Below are 17,575 nucleotides of genomic sequence, written 5' to 3' on the forward strand. Positions count from 1 at the left end.
GGGGCCGAATTAAACATCCCATCTGCAGGTGAGCAGTATCAGCAACTGAGCAGCCAGCAGAACCCTGAACTCTAGATCCGCCCAGGAATTTGCGGATCCACCATCGAGGGACAACCCGTCAATTGTACGCACCGACAAGGCCAGACGCTACTTCCCCGGAGGAACAGACATCCTTGGTAAAAGACATACTCAGAGTAGCAGTCATGATGGCAGTTTCTCGGCTCTCTCTCTCGACCTCCACAACCACAGCCGAATGGCAGTTTGCCTCCTTGTAGCCCAACCCGGCAACGTTCCCTGGATGGTCCCTTTTGCTTTGATTTAAAGACAACCCTTCCCTCCAATTAATTTTGTTATAAGTCCTCGATGGCCAACCTTTCCCCCACACGATACTCTATAGCCAGTTCCGTCTGGTCGGCGTGAATACGGAAGGAAGAGGGAGGGGGTGGAGGGAGCAATACGGAGATGACCCTTGACCGCACTGGATTGGCACCCACAAGTCAGTTGTCATGTTTCCCAACGCTGGCACCCGGAACCACACAGAGTTTGGAGGAGACCGCCCACGAGGGCATCCAAGGTCCCCGCCAGTCTCAACATCCAAAGTTGGACTTGTAGGATCCCCAGGACAGAGCAAGGGACTTACGTAGGAGACCATGCACCGATATCGCCCATGCAGACTTTTTGACGACTCAACCCGAGGTGTCGGCAAGGAAGGACCGAGAATCGACACCAGTTCAACCCCGGACCACGCAAAAGAGGGACAGGGGGGAAGGGCAAGAACGGGTGTAAAGATAAACAGGCAGTGATAGCAGATCCCGGGGAATTAAACAAGTAAACTAGCAATCAGAAGAGGGGAAGGCAACAGGGGACGAAGATGGCGGAGGGGTGGGAATCGAATGGCTCGTGGATAATAATTAGATGAATAAGTCACTCCCCATAACTAATCCGCTTTCCTTTCTGGGCCGAGCGGATACCTGCTGCTGCCTAAGGCTGCCATGTGGTGCCGCTAGTCCCGTTTAGGCCAGGGTGCGCCCCAAAGCCTCAACTATCTACTCCGGAGTCCAGTTACTGTCTCTCCTTCTCCGATAGTGGTTCACACACGACTCGGTGCGAGGGCCAGTTTCGGTCGGGAACAATACGGGGCATGTTCAGCTCATCTCTTACGATGCGGGATAGTTAGCCTCCCAAAAATTGTTTAACCTGTCCTGCAGTGTCGCAATCTTTCTATCCTTCCCTGCAAGGACTTGAGATCCCCAAGCACGCTACGTAGATTCTAGTCGACATGCCCAGGTACACTGCAAAAGCTGAAGCATACGGAGACTCCGATAGGCCTTGCGTCGCTCATGTCCACGGTCTATCCCATGCCTCTCTCACCATCCGCTTGTCCCTGGCTAGATGTGCTTTCGCCCGTGTCGCTCGTCATAATCCAACCAGCCCTTTAGATATATACCCAGGATTATCTTGCCATGTGGTGGAGATTTCATATACGAATCGATGTCTAACAGCTCATTGTGAGATGTATCTTGAGCCCAACACTCGAACACCCGGCGTAGTCTGGTAGGCGCTGTTCGATCGCGGCAATAGTGGGGTAGAACAAAGAAATTGCAGTCGCTGAGCTGGATCAACCAGAATACTTTTGAACCAACGCGAATGTGGAGGATGATGTAGCGGCGCCATGGCAGACACGAGTCTGCAAAGGTGTGGGTTAGTCAGCAATGTCTCAAATTTCCGATCTTGTCCCAGGAATGGCCGTGGCGATCGGTAGCACTCGCTTGGGCCATCATCAGCGGGAAATGGACGAACGATCCAGATAGAACGAAAGAGGGGAGATATATCGAGACGGAGGAGGATGATCCCGGGTAACTGGCCACAAAGCAACGCTGAGAGGTGAGCGGGGTTTGTTGGAGGATACTGGCATGAATGTCATCATCACATTCCGCTCGGCTTTATTACCGATCGACATTATTGGCGGAGGAGATGGGACAAGGAGACTTTCCTAGAGTACATATTAGTGAGAAACGGGCCAACCCATCAGTATCGATCAATAAGTAGTCCTGCGAGAGTAGTGAAGCTCGAGGCAGACAACGCGCGCGCAGAGATAGAGGGGAGAAAGAGAGAGAAATGGAGCGGGGAAAGGCCAATGCGCGTTGACCGCAAAGGCGCGCAGCTCAAAACCCGTTCCGGCGGCCGGCCGTCACTCACGCTCTCATTCTGGGTCCGTTTCCCTCTTTCTCGCTCCTCCTCGTCCTTTTTCTCCTCCCCACCAACCCTTTTCCTGCAATTTCACAGACTATGTAGTCCTCGGTCTTCGTTCAAGCTCGCAGGCGCAGTTCTCGGATGTCTTTTCTCCTTTGGTCACAATTGGCATTCCTCTGTCCTTGACTTGCCGGCTTTTTCCCCTCTGCTGCATCTCTTGTCATCCTTAACCACTTGTCTGAGGCGTTGTCGACTCCCCCAGCTCTCCACCCGTGTGCGACAGCTCGCTCACGGGCAGGTGCCTACTCCTCGACGTTGTCCTCTCTCTTTTCGATCCATATTCTATTCTTCCTCCTGTCCCTTCATACCCTACGACCGTTTTATTGTCAGAGTTCGGTCGCTCTGCCCATCTCCCCCGCTAATAACCTCCCTCCATTATGACGCCTCGTCGCTCCTCTCGTGCTCGCAACCAACCCTCTCCAGCTATTCTTCAGCATACAAACTCCTCTAGCTCCTCCAATTCCATGGCTCGCGAAAGAAGCACCCGGTCGAATCACAAAATCTCCTCCCCTCAGCGGTCCTCCACCAATCGGTCCCAGTCGATCGACGATGCCGACACAGGCTCGAAAAGTGACTTTCGAGAAACACGCCAGCGACAGCGTGCTCGGGGGGAGGAGGATAATGATCACCATATGAGACTTGAGGATGGTGATGACGATGACGGAGAAGAAGATGACGAGGAGGAAGAAATTACCCGGTGTCTCTGTGGACAACAGGAGTACCCGGGTCTGCCTCCTTCTCGACGTGATTTAAGTCGGCGCAATGGTTTGCGAGCCGGCATAAAAGATGAGACATTCAATCTCGCCGCGGACGCATCAGACCTGTTGCCAGACGAGATCGGGAGCATGTTCATCCAATGTGATTCGTGCAAAGTCTGGCAGCATGGTGGCTGTGTGGGGATCATGGACGAGGCTATGAGCCCCGATGAGTACTTTTGCGAAGAGTGTCGCAAGGACCTCCATAAAATCATCAGCGAAACAAATGGGTAAGCCGATGTCTTCCTTTTTTCGTTCTCGTCGGTTTTTGTACTGCGTCTCGGTTCTTGTTGCCAGACTCAAATTTTCGAGCGAGCCGCTTGTGCTGTTTTCTCATCCGATTATTCGCTATTTCTCGGCATGTGGCATTTTCGCTTACGATCTCGCAGATCATATTCGTCCCAATATCTTCCTGTCGCTCCTCCCCCTTCCACTGCTCCATCGTCACGAGAGTCGTCGCGGGAAACATCGAGACGCGCCAAGGAACCAAAACCACGACACAATGATCCTACCAATCCTAAGAGGCGATCAACGATGAATAGCCGTGATGCGGCTTATGACGAAGAAGAGCAGCTGCGACGGGCCATCGAAGAGAGCAAGGAAGATAACAAACCAGCTGGTGATGATATTGCGGCCCGGAGGCCCAAGAGAAGTCGCAGTGACAGTGAAGCGTACGTTGACCGTTGTTCATTGTGCTGGTGATCAAGCTAACAGGACGGTAGGCAAAAACAAACGACTAAGCGACAGCGCACGAGCTCTCCCTCTCCGGGCGCCGTTTCGAAAAGTAACCCTGCATCTCAGCCGGTCTCGGAGGATGAGTCGAAGAAACCTGCCACCAATGGCGTCCGACGGCAGAGAGCTGCTTCACGCAGCCAGCGTGATAAGGAAACCAAAGAACCCGAAGAACCTGAGACGGAGCAGCCAGAGGTTGCAACTCGTCGGAAAAGCCGATCGGAGCGACAGAAGGGTGATGGTGAGTGATACCGCTTCCTGTCAATATCCCGATCATGAGGCTAACTTTTGAAGACGCTGAGTCCGACCTTGAGACAGGATCCCCAATCAAGCCTAATGCGAGCGAACCCGAGCCGAAGCAACCCAGTCCGGAGGAGACGCCTGCCCCTGCCCCCGAAGCTGCACCTTCGCGTCCGTCCACTCGCAAATCCGGCCGTCCGCCTGCACGGCGTGGCGGTCGCATCGGACGGAATCAATATACTCGCGATCGTGACACCAACGGCACCGACTCAACAACACGGTCGCCGCGGCGTGGACAATCGCATGACCTTGGAGGGGATTCGCCGCGTGTGGGTGTCAACGGGACACACATCAACAGCAGTGAATCGGGCAAGCCCAGCCGGCCCCGCTACGTGAACCAACGAACCACCATGAACGAGATGAAGCGACGGGTGACGGCGATCTTGGAGTTCATTTCACGCATGCAGGTGGAGATGGCTGTAGCAGGGGAGAGCACCACCCCGCCGGGTAACGATGACCGGCCGAACGGGGTCAGCCGACTTCTGAGCGAGAGTCAACTCCTCTCCAGTGCTATAGAGAGCGCTGGCCTGGAGGGCGGTTCAGTGGCGCAACCCGCCGCAGAGAAGGATTTCAAGGACCTCAGCAGCGTGGAGATGATGGATGTGTTGACTCGTCATCTCTTGAAGTGGCAGCAGGAGTATGGCAAATTTGGGGAACGGTGACGGAGCTACCGGCAGATCCGTTTCTTCTTTGGCAACTGCTGGCTAGGAGTTTTTGCTACGCACGATACCCGGTTCGTCTCTTCTGAAAGTGTGGACATGTATATTATGGCTCTGGAGCATCTTGAGGACAGTCGGCGTTACGAATCTTACGGAATAAGTACCCTGCTCATCTAGTACGATTTGCTTGGTTGTTGAGGCGTGAATTGGATATGTTTGATGTCGGTATATTGGAGTTCTGGCGTATGCCATATGCCAGCTGATCACGGCCTGGCTTCGCTCAACTAGATTACTTTGTTATGGTTCTGGCATATGGCTTCATTTTCTCACAGTACGAGGGTTAATGTTTGATTGCTGTGGATAGTATAATACCATTCTTTCTGATGCTTTCATCTGGATATATGCTTTCCCTCTGTTAGCAACATACTACATCTTTATCATCTGGCCACCTGCCTAATACCTTAGATTCTTTCGCTTGCTCCACAGATGGCTGGTAGGATCAGGGCCGTTGATTCTGTTCTACAGACCCTGCCTACCTGATCCCAATCGACTGACGATGGGCAGGGAAGGTGAACCTGCAATACATCTGATCATATGACGTGCAAGAGCATGCATATTGTAATAAATATAACAAAATGCACTTGAGCAGCCCCACAAGAAGACCTGCAATACCACAACAGCTGTTCCTGAAGAATCTTAATCTAAATTAGCTCTTCCATGGCGTCTGCAACCTCCCGTGCGGAGCTTAAACCTGTCTGGGTAACCTTCGTCATCACCCACCCGATGTTTAGCTTCAAGAGCAGTATATTTAGTCCCTCTTGTCCATTCTTAGGCAGTTGATCTACTATCTTTTTCAAGTCCAAAATGCGTCCTTCTATAATCCAGCTACTACCATTGCTTCTGGCCGGCCATGCCAATGGTCTGGCCCACGACACCGGAGTATATGGGCCCTCGCTGGAGCTGGTCCACCAATACTATGACCAGTTTCCCACAGGCGTAGCTGTATCCTCCACGGGCCGCATGTTCTCCTGCTACCCTCTGGGCCTGGACGCCAACAACACCCGCTACCAGGTAGCTGAACTAACGGACTCGACCACGGAAGTTCCATATCCTTCTGCAGAGTTCAACTATCCTCCTGGTGGAGCTGTCAATTACTCTACTTCTCCAGCAGTCAGTCCCTTCCGACCAGCAACACTTACATGGCCAATCTACTAACATGGATACATCTTAGACAACCGTCAACTACGCCAACCACCTCATCAGCGTCCAAAGCGTCGTCATCGACTCCAAAGACCGCCTCTGGATCCTCGACACCGGCCGCGCCAACACAGCCAACAATACCCTCTTGCTATCCTCGTACGGAGGTCCAAAATTAGTGGGAGTCGATCTCACCACGAATAAAGTATTCAAAACGATTCTCTTCCCCAGAGATGCCGTCTACGCAGACTCTGTACGCATTCTTCTGTCCTCCAAAACATCACTACTCATCTAACAAGAGAATGAAACCCAGTATCCCAACGACGTCCGCTTCGATCTCCGCCCCGATCTTCCCAACACCTCCGGCCAAGGCATCGCCTACCTGACCGACTCCAGCCCGGAAGGCCGCAACGGCCTCATCGTAGTCGATCTCGGTACCGGCAAAGCCTGGCGGCAGCTGGACGGGCTAGCTATAACGAAAGCAGAATCCGACTTCCGTGCCTTCATCTGGGGCGACGTGGTCGACGTGTCCACCGGGACAGATGGAATCGCACTCTCGGCTGATGGCGAAACGCTCTACTTTGGGGTTGTAAGTGGGCGGGATATCTACTCTATTCCTACTGCTGTCTTGCGCGATGACTCGGCTGCAGGCCGGACTAAGGCTGTAAAGAGCGTGAGCAAGATCGTTCAGAAGGGGGTCAGTGATGGTTATGAGACGGACTCGGAGGGACGGATTTATGTGGGGAGCTTCGAGTCCAATGCGATTAATGTGGTGTATCCCGGGAATGCGAGCGTGGAGACGTTTGTGAGGGATCCGAGGATGGGGTGGACGGATACGATGAGTGTGGTGAGTTTGGGGGGGAATGGGACTGAGGGGAGGGGGTATTTGTATTTCACGGAGAATCAGCTTTGGAGGCAAGAGAAGGAGAGGCCGTTTGCGTTGTTTCGGGTGGGATTGCCCGGGGGTGCTGGGAAGGTGGTTTTGTAGGTGGGTAGTTCTCTAGATAGAGATGCTCGGTATCTGGAGGAAATAAGTCCGGGAGTAGTTCTATGAAATGGGTCATGTCATGATAATGGTTTTTGTGAAGGTATTCATCCATGGAGATAGGGATAGTTAACTGCGGCCTCCAAAACCCTAAGTCCGGAGAACGGGTTCTAGATCCGCGGAGACAATTATCACCGAGAACCACACTACTATACATCTTCTGAGAGATACAATATAACGTAGAGTCAATTCTAAACAATATAAAAGGTCTGAAAGAATTCCCTTCATCTATTGCCCAACACTCACTTCCTCAACAAATTATCAGACCAGGTCTTAATCCAAAGTATACACCAACACCAACAATGGCTTCACCCGCTACTACAGATACAACAACAAAGAAATCCCCCCTCTCCCGCCACCGCCACCTCTCCCCCCTCTCCTCCGTCCGCATCTCCCCCCTCCAGCTCGGGGGCATGTCCCTCGGCACCACCTGGAGCGACCGCCTCGGCGCGGTCCCCAAATCCTCCGCCTTCTCCCTCCTGGACAAATTCTACTCCCTGGGAGGCAACTTCATCGACACGGCGAACGCCTACCAAGCCGGCCAATCCGAGGAATGGATCGGCGAGTGGATGGCCACGCGATCGCCGACTCGGCGGTCCGAGATGGTCATTGCGACGAAGTACACCTTGTCCCCTATACCCCAGGGAAGTTCAATCCAAGAAAGTAACTTCGGCGGCAACGGCACGAAGTCCATGCGCGTATCCATCGAGGAATCCCTCCGGAGGTTGAGAACAGACTACATAGATATATACTACGTGCACGCATGGGACTACTCGACCAACATCGAAGAACTCATGCAATCGCTGAACCATCTCGTCGCGCAGGGCAAGGTGCTCTACCTAGGAATCAGCGATGCGCCGGCATGGGTGGTTAGCAAGGCGAACACATATGCCCGAGTACACGGGCTAAGAGGGTTTAGTGTCTATCAGGGACGGTATGGAGCTACGTGTCGGGATCTGGAGAGGGAGATTATTCCGATGTGTAGGGAGGAGGGGATGGGGTTGTGTGTTTGGGGGGTGTTGGGGAATGGTTTGTCTTCCTATCCTATCCTATTCCCCATGTTTATGGGTAACGTGGTTAATGAACTAACAATATATAACATGGATAGGATATCTCCGCTCTCCGAATACTGCAGCCGAGAGAGTGCGGAATGTCTCGCACCTGCTTACCGGCCATGAGGAACATGTTTCGTTGGTGCTGGATACGGTTGCGAAGCGTCATGGTGAGGGTGCTTCGGTGACGAGTGTGGCTATTGCGTATGTGATGCAGAAAACACCTTACCTCTTTCCCATCATCGGTGGACGGACGGTCGAGCAGCTCGAGGAGAATGTCCAGGCGTTGAGTCTGGATCTTACGGAGCAGGATGTGAGGGAAATTGACGCCGCGTATCCGTTTGACTTGGGCTTTCCGCATAGTTTCCTCTGTCCCGGGGGATATCGCGATGGTGGGGGGTGTCCGGGGCCGCAGGACGTGGCGTTTTCGAGGGCGATGGGAGAGTTTGATTATGTTGAGGGGGGGAAGGCGATTCGGCCGTTCAAGGGATAAGATGTTTCCGAGATGAGATGCTTTCGAGTGGGATGTTTCCTAGGTCAGATGCTTTCTTTGGTGGAGGGTTTGTTTTGGAGAGGGGGTTGAATATCTCTTTTGCTTCCTGTCATTACTGTTCACAATAAACGAAAAGAAATTGCACGCCTGTCTGGTACTATTAGCAGCCTTATTACCATCAAATTAAGACATTGAAACAGAAGAATGACCCTGCCCCGTGGAGAGGCATTCAGGGGGCCCAAGACGTCCCAGCATCGCGGGAATCAGAGGGCATATACCTAACTAAATAGCACAGTACCCGCTTGAACGAAGCTTATGTTGCTGCAAGGCTATGCAACCCCAGAGATGAACTCATCATTGATATACACTTATTGGCTGGGTCTTAGGAATTAAAGTAGAATACTAGCGTTCTATTCTATCTTCCGAATTCTCGTCGGAGGGTTTCCTGAAAGTACGAGGAAGTAAGGCCATATATATATACTATACAAGGACACCTCCAGCTCTTCTCTACTTAGTATTCACCTCACCCAACCGAAGTCCCCGTCCACCCATTCTTTTTATCCCACATTCCATAAGATGTTTACCAAAATCTCCCTCACACCTCCAAGACATCAGCAGACAACAGCTCTGCAACATCAGCGGAACAAGCATCGGTAAGCAACCAACATACATACATAACCAGCCATCATTGCAACCAAGCTACTAATAACCACCCACCTGACCCAAAACAGTCTGCGGCGAGACTCTAGGATTCATTACAAAACGTGCGCCCATCCCATTCTTCTCCCCCCACTCTCATCCTCTTGTTCATCATACACATTTATCTGCTGTCTCAGCCGGCACCTGGGACCAAGTAGCAGTGCAAACACAATTACGACGGCACGAAACGGCGAATGTCATGTGGAGATTATGACGGCTTAAAGGGTGATTCTGGTGGTAGCAGGCTACTTATACTAGGCGTGATATAGTAGATTGGATAAGTAGTCATACTTCCGTGTCCGAAGAATCTTAGATAGATCTATCAGTACCACTAATATATATATATCAAGAGTATTCGTATGCTTCATGGATTGGCAAAACTTGTTTTCTGCGTCAATCTTACAGGTCCACATAGTCGAGGTAGAACTGGAATGTCACCCCAACTGTCCACGGAGATGTATAATGTTGATAGAAGGTACAGCGGAATGTGTCAAACTACAATAAGCTTACTTGGAATGCGATCAGATGTACAAAAAACAGCATAAGCTACATCCATTATCCTAAGTACAACAAGGCCATGCCAATACATCATTTTCAAGAGGCCATTCCATCATTGCATAATCCATCAGATACAAAAAGCTCGAGGTCAGGTCATGTCATAAGGATCGTCGAGAAAAGTTTCTCACCCAGTTGCCCGGCAACCTTATTCGGGAAGGTATCCCGTGGATCATACCCGGCGGGACAAGCCAGCGGGTAATGCCCGGGAGCTAAACCGAATGGGGAAGGTGGATGTGTGGGCTTACAGGCGGGAAGCGTGGACCACCTTGTAGTCGACGACCAACTCGCGACCACCATCGTTGATGACCAGGGCGCGGACGCTGCCACGGCCATCCTCGAAGGCCTCACGGATGCGACGGAACAGGTGACCCTGGGGCACCACGGGCAGACCCTGCTTGACATCACCGGTCTCGGTCATGGCGACCAGGCGGCCGTCATCACGGAGGTCCAGGATGCGGTAGGTCTTGTAGACAGGGCCGAGCATGGTCTGGACCACGACGGAAGGAGAAGGGTTGGAGACGAAGCTGGACTCCTCCTGGAGTTCACGGGTGAACAGGTCGACACCCAGGTAACGGTGCTGGCCGGTCTGGGGGGAGACGGAGATGCGGATCACCTGGCAGGGACGGCCCTGAAGGATCAGGATGTCGCCAATGCGGATGAAGTGGCAGGGGATCGGCACGGTCTCGGCGGTCGAGGAGCTGCCACCGGCACGGGGCTCAACGATACGGACATCCTCGCGGACGCCTTCCACGGAAACGAACTGGACCGCCTTCGTCAGCGACGACTACGTCCTGGCGGTCGTGGTGACCGTGAGGGTGCATGATGCGGTCGGCAGCGCGCTCCACACCACGACGGAAGGAGTGATAGTTACCGTCGTCGTCGTAGTAACCCATCTTGCGAGAAGGAGGGGAATCAATGACAGTCTTGGTCTTGAGAACTTTTACAGAGTTCGAGCTGCTGGGAGACTCGGGAACCGGCTCAACGTTCTGTTGACGGCGGCTGTAAGGGTCGCGGGGGTACGAGTCGACAGGCTTAGGCTGGTAAGCACGGTCGTACGAGACGTCAAACTCGGACTGCTTGAATTGGCGGTCGTACGAAACGTCCCTAGACTGCTGGCGAGGACCAGAGAAGGAATCTACCGAAGCCTGAGAGCGGCGGTCGTACGAAGAGGCAGGAACGTCGTAGGTAGGGTTGTTGACCCGACGACGATACTCGCGCTCAGTGATATCGAGCTGGTTCTGGAGAGCCTGATCGTAGGTGGGTTGACGGTCTTGGAAACGGACCGACGGTTCACGATAACTATGGTTGCGTCAGAGAAGAGTGACTAATGCAATAGTCATGTAGGACGGGAAGGTGGAGGTCCAATGGGGTAATAGGTAGACAAACAGCACGCACGCAAGCAAGCAAGCAAGCAAGCAGGCAGGCAGGCAGGCAGGCAGGCAGGCAGGCAAGGGGATGTGATGTATAGTAGGGTTGGGGTATGATGAGGGGGAACGTGAGATGATTGGGTGGAACAGGACTTAATACCTCTTATGGGAGGGTGTGTGGGAAGGGGAAGCTTAAGCTGGGACCACAAGTGGGTGGGAATGCAATGGATGGGGGGAAAGAAATAGGAAAAAGGGGAAAGGAAAAGAGGAAAACAGGAAAGCAAGAGGAAGTAGAAGAGGAAATGAGAAGAGGGTTGGGGAAGAGAGGCTTGTTTGTTTTGGTGCCACGTAAGAAGGAAGTGGAGGGACGCGACTAGTAGTGAAGCCACGGCCAGACACCGCTTCTTGTCGCTCTCCACTTGGGCTGGAGTCGATGGTGCCCCGTGCCAATCCGATCCCCAGCCAGGCAGCCACCGGAAAAAAAAAAAAGAAAAACAAAAACAAAAACAATTAAACAAAAATAATACACATGTAAATAAAGAAAAAAATGGAGACCAGTGAAAAAGTAGTGGCTTACCGTTCACGCGCTAGATCAACTTGCGGATACCGAGGAGCAGCAGAAGAAGCACTGGCACCAACGGGGGGGATAGTCTCAACACGCTCGTCAAATCGAACAGTATTGACAGTAGTAGTCACGTCCTCCTCGCGGAAAGCTGAAGGAGCACCGGGTCTAGGACCGTAACGATCCTGCTCGACAAAAGAAGAAGCGTGAAGGTCGACTTCTTCCTTTCCGTAGACACGGGGGTCCGGGAGAGGAGCAGAGGTTCGAGTATCTTCCCGTTCGACGTGCGAAGTGCGATCGAGATTGACTTCTTCCTCTACTCTGGCAGGCGCCGCGAGAGTAGCTTCAGGAACAGCGTCACTCCGGTACGACGACGGGAAGACACTGAAGGGGATGGGGACGCGGGCGTCGAAGTCCAGATTGGCTGTCCTTCGGGCGTCTCTTCTCGAATGCCTTTCGAACTGTTGGGCAACAACTCGAAAGACGAGACAAGAAAAGACTTGTTACGGGGAAGAAGAAGTCTTTCTCGGGGGAAGGTGTACGTGGGGTGGGAATTGAGAACGATCCGTGAGATCTATCTCAAATCAAGCGGAGAATTCCTGGGGTAGAGGAATGTAAGATAAGCTTAAGCTTAAGAAAGAAAGGGAGGGGTGGAAGAATGGAATGGAAGAAGTAGAAGGTGGAGAGAGGAGGGGATGAGGATAGAAAGAAAAGAGGAGAGAGAAGAGAACAAGTGAGGATGACGAGAGGAAAAGACGGTGTTGAAGTAGCTGGAGATACGCGTTTGTTTACCGCGCCTTGCCGGATCGGGGGGATGTTTACAGTCCACTGTTGCTTCAGCTCTCCAAAACTTTACTTTCTTACGACTGACTCTGCCTATCTACAGTAGATACAGTTAGATGGTATCTACTGGAACAATCATCCTGCCCACCCCCCCCCTTCCAGCCTCCTGCGGGATGTACAATCTATGATGGGGGGAGGTTTATCCCGAGGTTCCTAATCTCCTCTCCATCCACGGTCGGCGCTTCATCCCATCCACGGTTCCCGCCCGCGTGTTCCAATTGCTGGCTATTTGTAGGGTCCTTTCCAAACTCGCATTGACGCCATCGTTGAGACCGATCACAGTAGTTTGATCGATAGCTCCATTTCGAATGACTCCAATCCAACGCATTGCCCGTAAACCACATTGTCTCCACTCGGTACCACTTCTCCTTCACATGCAGCTGGTTCATTTCGCCTTCACACAATCTCATCATCAACCCACGAGGCTGGCCAGCCGCCCCCAGCCGAGTCCCCATGGCAACAACCTCGATCGGACAATCTGGATCCCGCTTGAGCTCCAACCGATCGTCGCCCAATGCTTTTCCTTGCCGATATTGCTGCTCTTCATTCATTATTCAGAAACCAAACCCCATCTCTCTGGTGCCGGTTCCCTAAGAAACCAAGAGAAGAAAAAGAGAATCAATTGATCTCACTCTCTTCTTGTTTTTCGCCACCTCCTCTCCTCCTGCTGGACTGATCCCGATGCGTGGAGCTGACTCGTCTGGAGCTTCCCCATCGACCATCCAGCTTGCTCCTCGCCCAGCACGGCTTGCTGCAGCTGGTGCGCCGTGCTCATCGTGTTGTCCCGCCATTGGCGAATCGAGCTTCGTTGCTCCCCAGCCAGTCTCACTTCTCGTCTCCACTCCGGCCAAGCTCTGAGTGTCTCAATTCCCAGCCATTCGCCCGTGCTTGTTGACCAGCCTCTCTCTCGGCTTGATCGTATGTGAAGGAATTGGGCTCGGGCGGGCCTCCAGCCTGCCGATTTTCCTGACCCTGCTTGATCCCAGCTCCAGCTCGTTGCTCTGAGCTCCCTCGGCTGGCTGCAACATATGGGTCTAGGCGCTCCCAGCGGGAAACTAATACCCGGTCGGTTCGAGGCCATTGCTGCCTAGCCTGTTTGCTCTGTGACTGCTCATATCCGGTCGCTTCCTGGGCGTACCGGGAGCTCCATTGTGCCAGCCCATCGCCGTGGAGGGAGCTTCCGAATAATCTGCCGCAGCGATTACTCGTGCTGCTCACAAGGTTACAGCCGTCGGACAATAATCTGCAGAGGTGAGCTCTCACATGCTGACTCCCCACCTGCTCTTCAGCCTGGTCTTGCTCCTTCCCCCGATCACCGCCTTGGAGCTCCGACAGAAGGAAGATGCAAATCTACAATGATAAGAGTGCAAGACAAAGAGAAACGTAGTGGAGGTCTCATATAAATATTGATTATGTAAGTTGTTGGCCATGGCCTGTTGCCTCCGGCCGAAATGGCAACCTAAACGAGGGTATCAATCAAGTCCAAAATGAAATCCCAAATGTTCAAACAATGCCCCATCTCTGAGCGCCGAGTAATCCGTATTCTCGTAAGGCCTTATCAACCCATCTGCCCCGACTTTTCTTGCCTCCAATTGCGCCGTGTCGCTGTCCATCCCCAGACTTCATCCGCGATGGCCGGCATTCGCCATGATTATAAATTAAGTCAGATCGTAACAAATCAACAAGCTATTACAACACATATTTCCAACACAGACATGGAAGAGAAGAAAATGACAAGATGAAGTCAACAAGACCAGGTATTAGATCGTATGTATATATATATGAGAAGGGAATGTCCGGTTCGCTTCAGCCGCGCAGGCCAAACGCCTTCCGGAGTCGGGGAAACCGTTTCTTGCGTCCTGAGGACGAGATCGGTACGTCCGCCACGTTGGTCGGCCGTCCCTCACTCTTGTCTCCAGTCGTTCCAGTCGAAGGGTCTACGTTCTCTTTGACAGATCCCTGTGTAGGTGCAACGACCGTACTGCCGTTTTGAGGAGTTTCATCGACCGTGGCCAGTCGCTCTGGTGGGCTAGAAGCAGGAAGGGGTGAGCCCGTTCGAGTTTCCTTTCGATCGGAGCGCAATGGCCAGTTGTCGCTGCGGGAAGACCGCTGGGAAGGCCGACGAAGTAGCTTGGATGGGGGCGGGGGCGGATTAGTCGCCGTGATGGTGGTCACAATGTTCGACTCAGACCCAGGAAACGGAGACTCCCCTCGGGTTTGTTCATGATCCGGCCGAGGCCGCTCTGGAGGCCCTCCATTGCGTGCGGGACTGTCCACCGCAGATTTTACTAAGCCTCTATCCAAGGGAGACTTCGACTTTCGCATGCTGAAGCGCTTAAAAAGGCCAGGCTTTCGGCCCCGATTAGGTTGGCGAAGAAATTCGTCCAGCTCGTCTTCCGTCATCCCGCGATTCTTAGCCACAACGGCTAGCGCAGGGTCCCGAGATGTGCTCGACTTTGCTGGGGACTGCGGATTGGCTAGCGGGGGTGCACGATGCTCCTCATCGGAACTATCTTCCAGTTCTGTCGAATCACCGTCGTGCGTGCCCTGCCGACGAGGAATGCCCCGGACGGGTCGCATGGCATTCGGGCTCCGCTGTTCATCATCACTGGAATCCTCGTACCGATGCCGTGACCTCCAGGCCTCGTACCCCTCATCGTCCGAGTCCGAGTCAGGAAACCGGGAGGCGAAACCACCGCCCGGCGCCTTTGTAAGTTTGGATTTCGGAGCCTTATTGTTGGAGAACAACGAGGGCTTCTCACGTTTAGGTCCATTCCCCCGTAAGGTTGTGCGCATCGTGCCAAACCCAGATTCGGAAGACACCGGGCGGGTATCCGTTGGCGGGGACGATGCTCTGTTAGGGGCTAAGCGGCCTGGAGTATTCCGCATGGTCCGTCGCATGGTATAGTTGGATTCTGCACGCGCAGGCCGACTAGCCCGTTTGAAGCTGCTGGACGAATCACTACCACTGGATAGGGGTCTTGGTGACGCCGGCGAAGTCTTGTTGCCGTTGATGTGCGGCGTACGGCTCAGGTCCTGAGAGCCGCCTTCGGCAAGAGCTGGGCTCCATGAAACTGGTCGTCTCCGGGAACTGTCTGGAGTCGGCCGCTGGCGTATATGAGAGGGCTCAGGCTGGGATGCCAACTGCCCATTTACAGCTGACCCATTTACACCACGCGGTGCCTTATCACCAGGCATTGTGTCGCTGCTTCCCACCAGCATGGATTGTCTGGCTGGACGCACAGTGACTGAAGAGGAACGTGAAATATCGGCTTGCGGTGGGCTTCGTCTGTTCTTGGGCTGGGTCGGAAACGGTGGATAAGGTGACGAAAACGGAAGGGGCTCGTGGGAAGATCCTGGGGACTCTGGGATCGGTTCCATAACCTTATCCGGGAAGGTAGTCATCGTGTGTGCAATTTGACAGGTCTGAGGGATATCTGGCCAGTCGGTAGATGGCGAGTGAGACCTCCCTGTGTTGGTACCAGTCTCCGCAGGTATTTTGGCCGTGCTCGTGGAAGCCGGAGTCGCCGCTGTTTCGTCGTCCACGATGGCATTGATCGACCCGAAGCCGTTCCCTTCGGTTCCCTCCTCAGCATCACTATAGATACTATCGCCCGACTCGTCACCGCTTTCGTCATCGGAAGGGCCTATGGTGGCATTGTTGGTAGCATCCGTAGAATTCTCCTTCGCCTTCATCTTACCATGGGCGTTGGGGTCGAACTCCAACGACGAGCGAGGAAAACCACCAGGAACTTCATACCACTCGAGGCTCCGACGCTCCTTCTCAAACACGGGAGACGCCGGCTGCACCATAATATTGGGTACTGCCAAAGTTGTCTCTGCGGTACGCTCCTGCCCAGCATGAGATGAAACATCAACCGTTCCTGCCGGGAATTCTGGCTGATTCGCTTGACCAGCAGAATGACTCTCCTGCGGCGATTTCTCTGCCTCAGATTCGCTTTCGGCTGCGTTCGCGAGCATAAGTGGCGCCACGCGGGGCTCTGAGTCCTTCGATTGCTGTTCAGTCAGAAGGCCCCCAATTGCGTGGTCGTTTGAGAATGACCACCTCAATGCTTCCGCAGGCGAGTCAGACGATGTCGTCGAATCGTTGTCGCTCAATTCAGGCACGGATTTCTCTTGCGCCTCACCGTCCCGACTGGCTCGTATACTGCCAAACGACGGGAGAGCTCGGCGCGGCTTCAACACTTCGTCAAACTCTGTGTTCAGCGGAGTCGGCTTCTTCTTCCCACCGAACCAATGGCTCTTCGGTTTGGGCTTCTCGGAGAGCGGCTCAGGAGACGTTTGTTCCGGCGATGTTGGAGGACTTGCAGCAACTCCGACCACCTCCGCCTCGTCATCAAAACTGACCTTGATTGGCTTCCTTCGGATCCCTTGCTTAGTCCCTTCGTCGGAGGCTACCGAGGTCCCGTCAGATAACTCGCTCAAAGGCGGTCCTGGCCGGAGGACGGACTCAGTTTGGCCCTCCGGAGAAAGCGAAGTCTTGCGTGGAGTCTTCATGGCTGATTTGGCAGGGGACAGTGACCGAGGGGGAGGTTGGTGCAGCTGCTCGCCGGCCAAGGCTGCCACCAGCAAGTGACGGGAAAAGTGCGCCGATCTGCCCGGGCTACCTGACTGGCGAATGTCTGACGGCTGACTGTCCTGACCAGCCTCAGTGGGTTGTGTGGGCACCTTGGGACTTATGGGTGGGCTGAGTAATTGATCCTTGCTTCTATCGGGAGTGGGAGGAAATGCGACCATCGGTTGGGCATCCGGCGTCACACTGCCCCCTCGAGGTGGAATAGGCCGCTGCTTTGGGACACCTGACTCGGCACGTTCTTCGCCTTGAGCATCTTCAGCGACCGTGGATGGACGTTTTACTAGATGTGGGCGGACTAGCTGCTTGTGTTCTGAGGGTGCAGCAGGCTGGCTAGGGGCCTGGTCGGGGACTGTCTGCTCGCGAGGGGCAGCGAGGCGAGGGGCCGCAGAAACTGGGGGTTGGGTATGAGTGACATCTTGCACCCGAGGCACCACCGCCGCCTGCGCAGCAGCCACTGCAGTGC

The 17,575-nt window shown here is 53.7% G+C and overlaps 7 protein-coding genes across 7 annotated transcripts; 4 read left to right on the forward strand and 3 right to left on the reverse strand.

Annotated features, from left to right (window-relative positions):
* Positions 1-85: 85 nt before the first annotated feature.
* On the forward strand, positions 86-2,295 carry An07g04530 (uncharacterized protein; the record flags this gene model as incomplete). The annotated part of the gene is made up of 8 exons (XM_059748415.1): positions 86-301; positions 430-608; positions 697-828; positions 1,018-1,122; positions 1,288-1,468; positions 1,741-1,856; positions 1,972-2,212; positions 2,287-2,295. Coding segments are annotated over 8 exons (1,179 nt in total), but the record flags the coding sequence as incomplete, so codon positions are not given.
* Positions 2,296-2,885: 590 nt separating this feature from the next.
* On the forward strand, positions 2,886-4,702 carry An07g04540 (uncharacterized protein; the record flags this gene model as incomplete). The annotated part of the gene is made up of 4 exons (XM_001391499.3): positions 2,886-3,238; positions 3,398-3,679; positions 3,731-3,981; positions 4,035-4,702. The coding sequence occupies 4 exons, from the start codon at positions 2,886-2,888 to the stop codon at positions 4,700-4,702; spliced, it is 1,554 nt and encodes a 517-aa protein (XP_001391536.3).
* Positions 4,703-5,563: 861 nt separating this feature from the next.
* An07g04550 (uncharacterized protein) lies at positions 5,564-6,884 on the forward strand (the record flags this gene model as incomplete). The annotated part of the gene is made up of 3 exons (XM_059748416.1): positions 5,564-5,845; positions 5,931-6,149; positions 6,210-6,884. The coding sequence occupies 3 exons, from the start codon at positions 5,564-5,566 to the stop codon at positions 6,882-6,884; spliced, it is 1,176 nt and encodes a 391-aa protein (XP_059603817.1).
* A 359-nt stretch (positions 6,885-7,243) lies between these two features.
* An07g04560 (uncharacterized protein) lies at positions 7,244-8,486 on the forward strand (the record flags this gene model as incomplete). The annotated part of the gene is made up of 2 exons (XM_001391501.1): positions 7,244-7,970; positions 8,050-8,486. The coding sequence occupies 2 exons, from the start codon at positions 7,244-7,246 to the stop codon at positions 8,484-8,486; spliced, it is 1,164 nt and encodes a 387-aa protein (XP_001391538.1).
* Positions 8,487-9,984: 1,498 nt separating this feature from the next.
* On the reverse strand, positions 9,985-10,636 carry An07g04570 (uncharacterized protein; the record flags this gene model as incomplete). The annotated part of the gene is given in 1 exon segment (XM_059748417.1): positions 9,985-10,636. A coding segment is annotated over 1 exon segment (652 nt), but the record flags the coding sequence as incomplete, so codon positions are not given.
* A 1,667-nt stretch (positions 10,637-12,303) lies between these two features.
* Positions 12,304-13,306, reverse strand: An07g04580 (hypothetical protein; the record flags this gene model as incomplete). Its single annotated transcript, XM_059748418.1, has 4 exons — positions 12,304-12,469; positions 12,537-12,595; positions 12,689-13,054; positions 13,169-13,306. The coding sequence occupies 4 exons, from the start codon at positions 13,304-13,306 to the stop codon at positions 12,304-12,306; spliced, it is 729 nt and encodes a 242-aa protein (XP_059603819.1).
* A 1,015-nt stretch (positions 13,307-14,321) lies between these two features.
* An07g04590 (uncharacterized protein) lies at positions 14,322-17,552 on the reverse strand (the record flags this gene model as incomplete). The annotated part of the gene is made up of 1 exon (XM_059748419.1): positions 14,322-17,552. A coding segment is annotated over one exon (3,231 nt), but the record flags the coding sequence as incomplete, so codon positions are not given.
* Positions 17,553-17,575: the final 23 nt, after the last annotated feature.

This window comes from Aspergillus niger, assembly GCF_000002855.4.
Source record: "Aspergillus niger supercontig An07".
NCBI lineage: Eukaryota > Fungi > Ascomycota > Eurotiomycetes > Eurotiales > Aspergillaceae > Aspergillus > Aspergillus niger.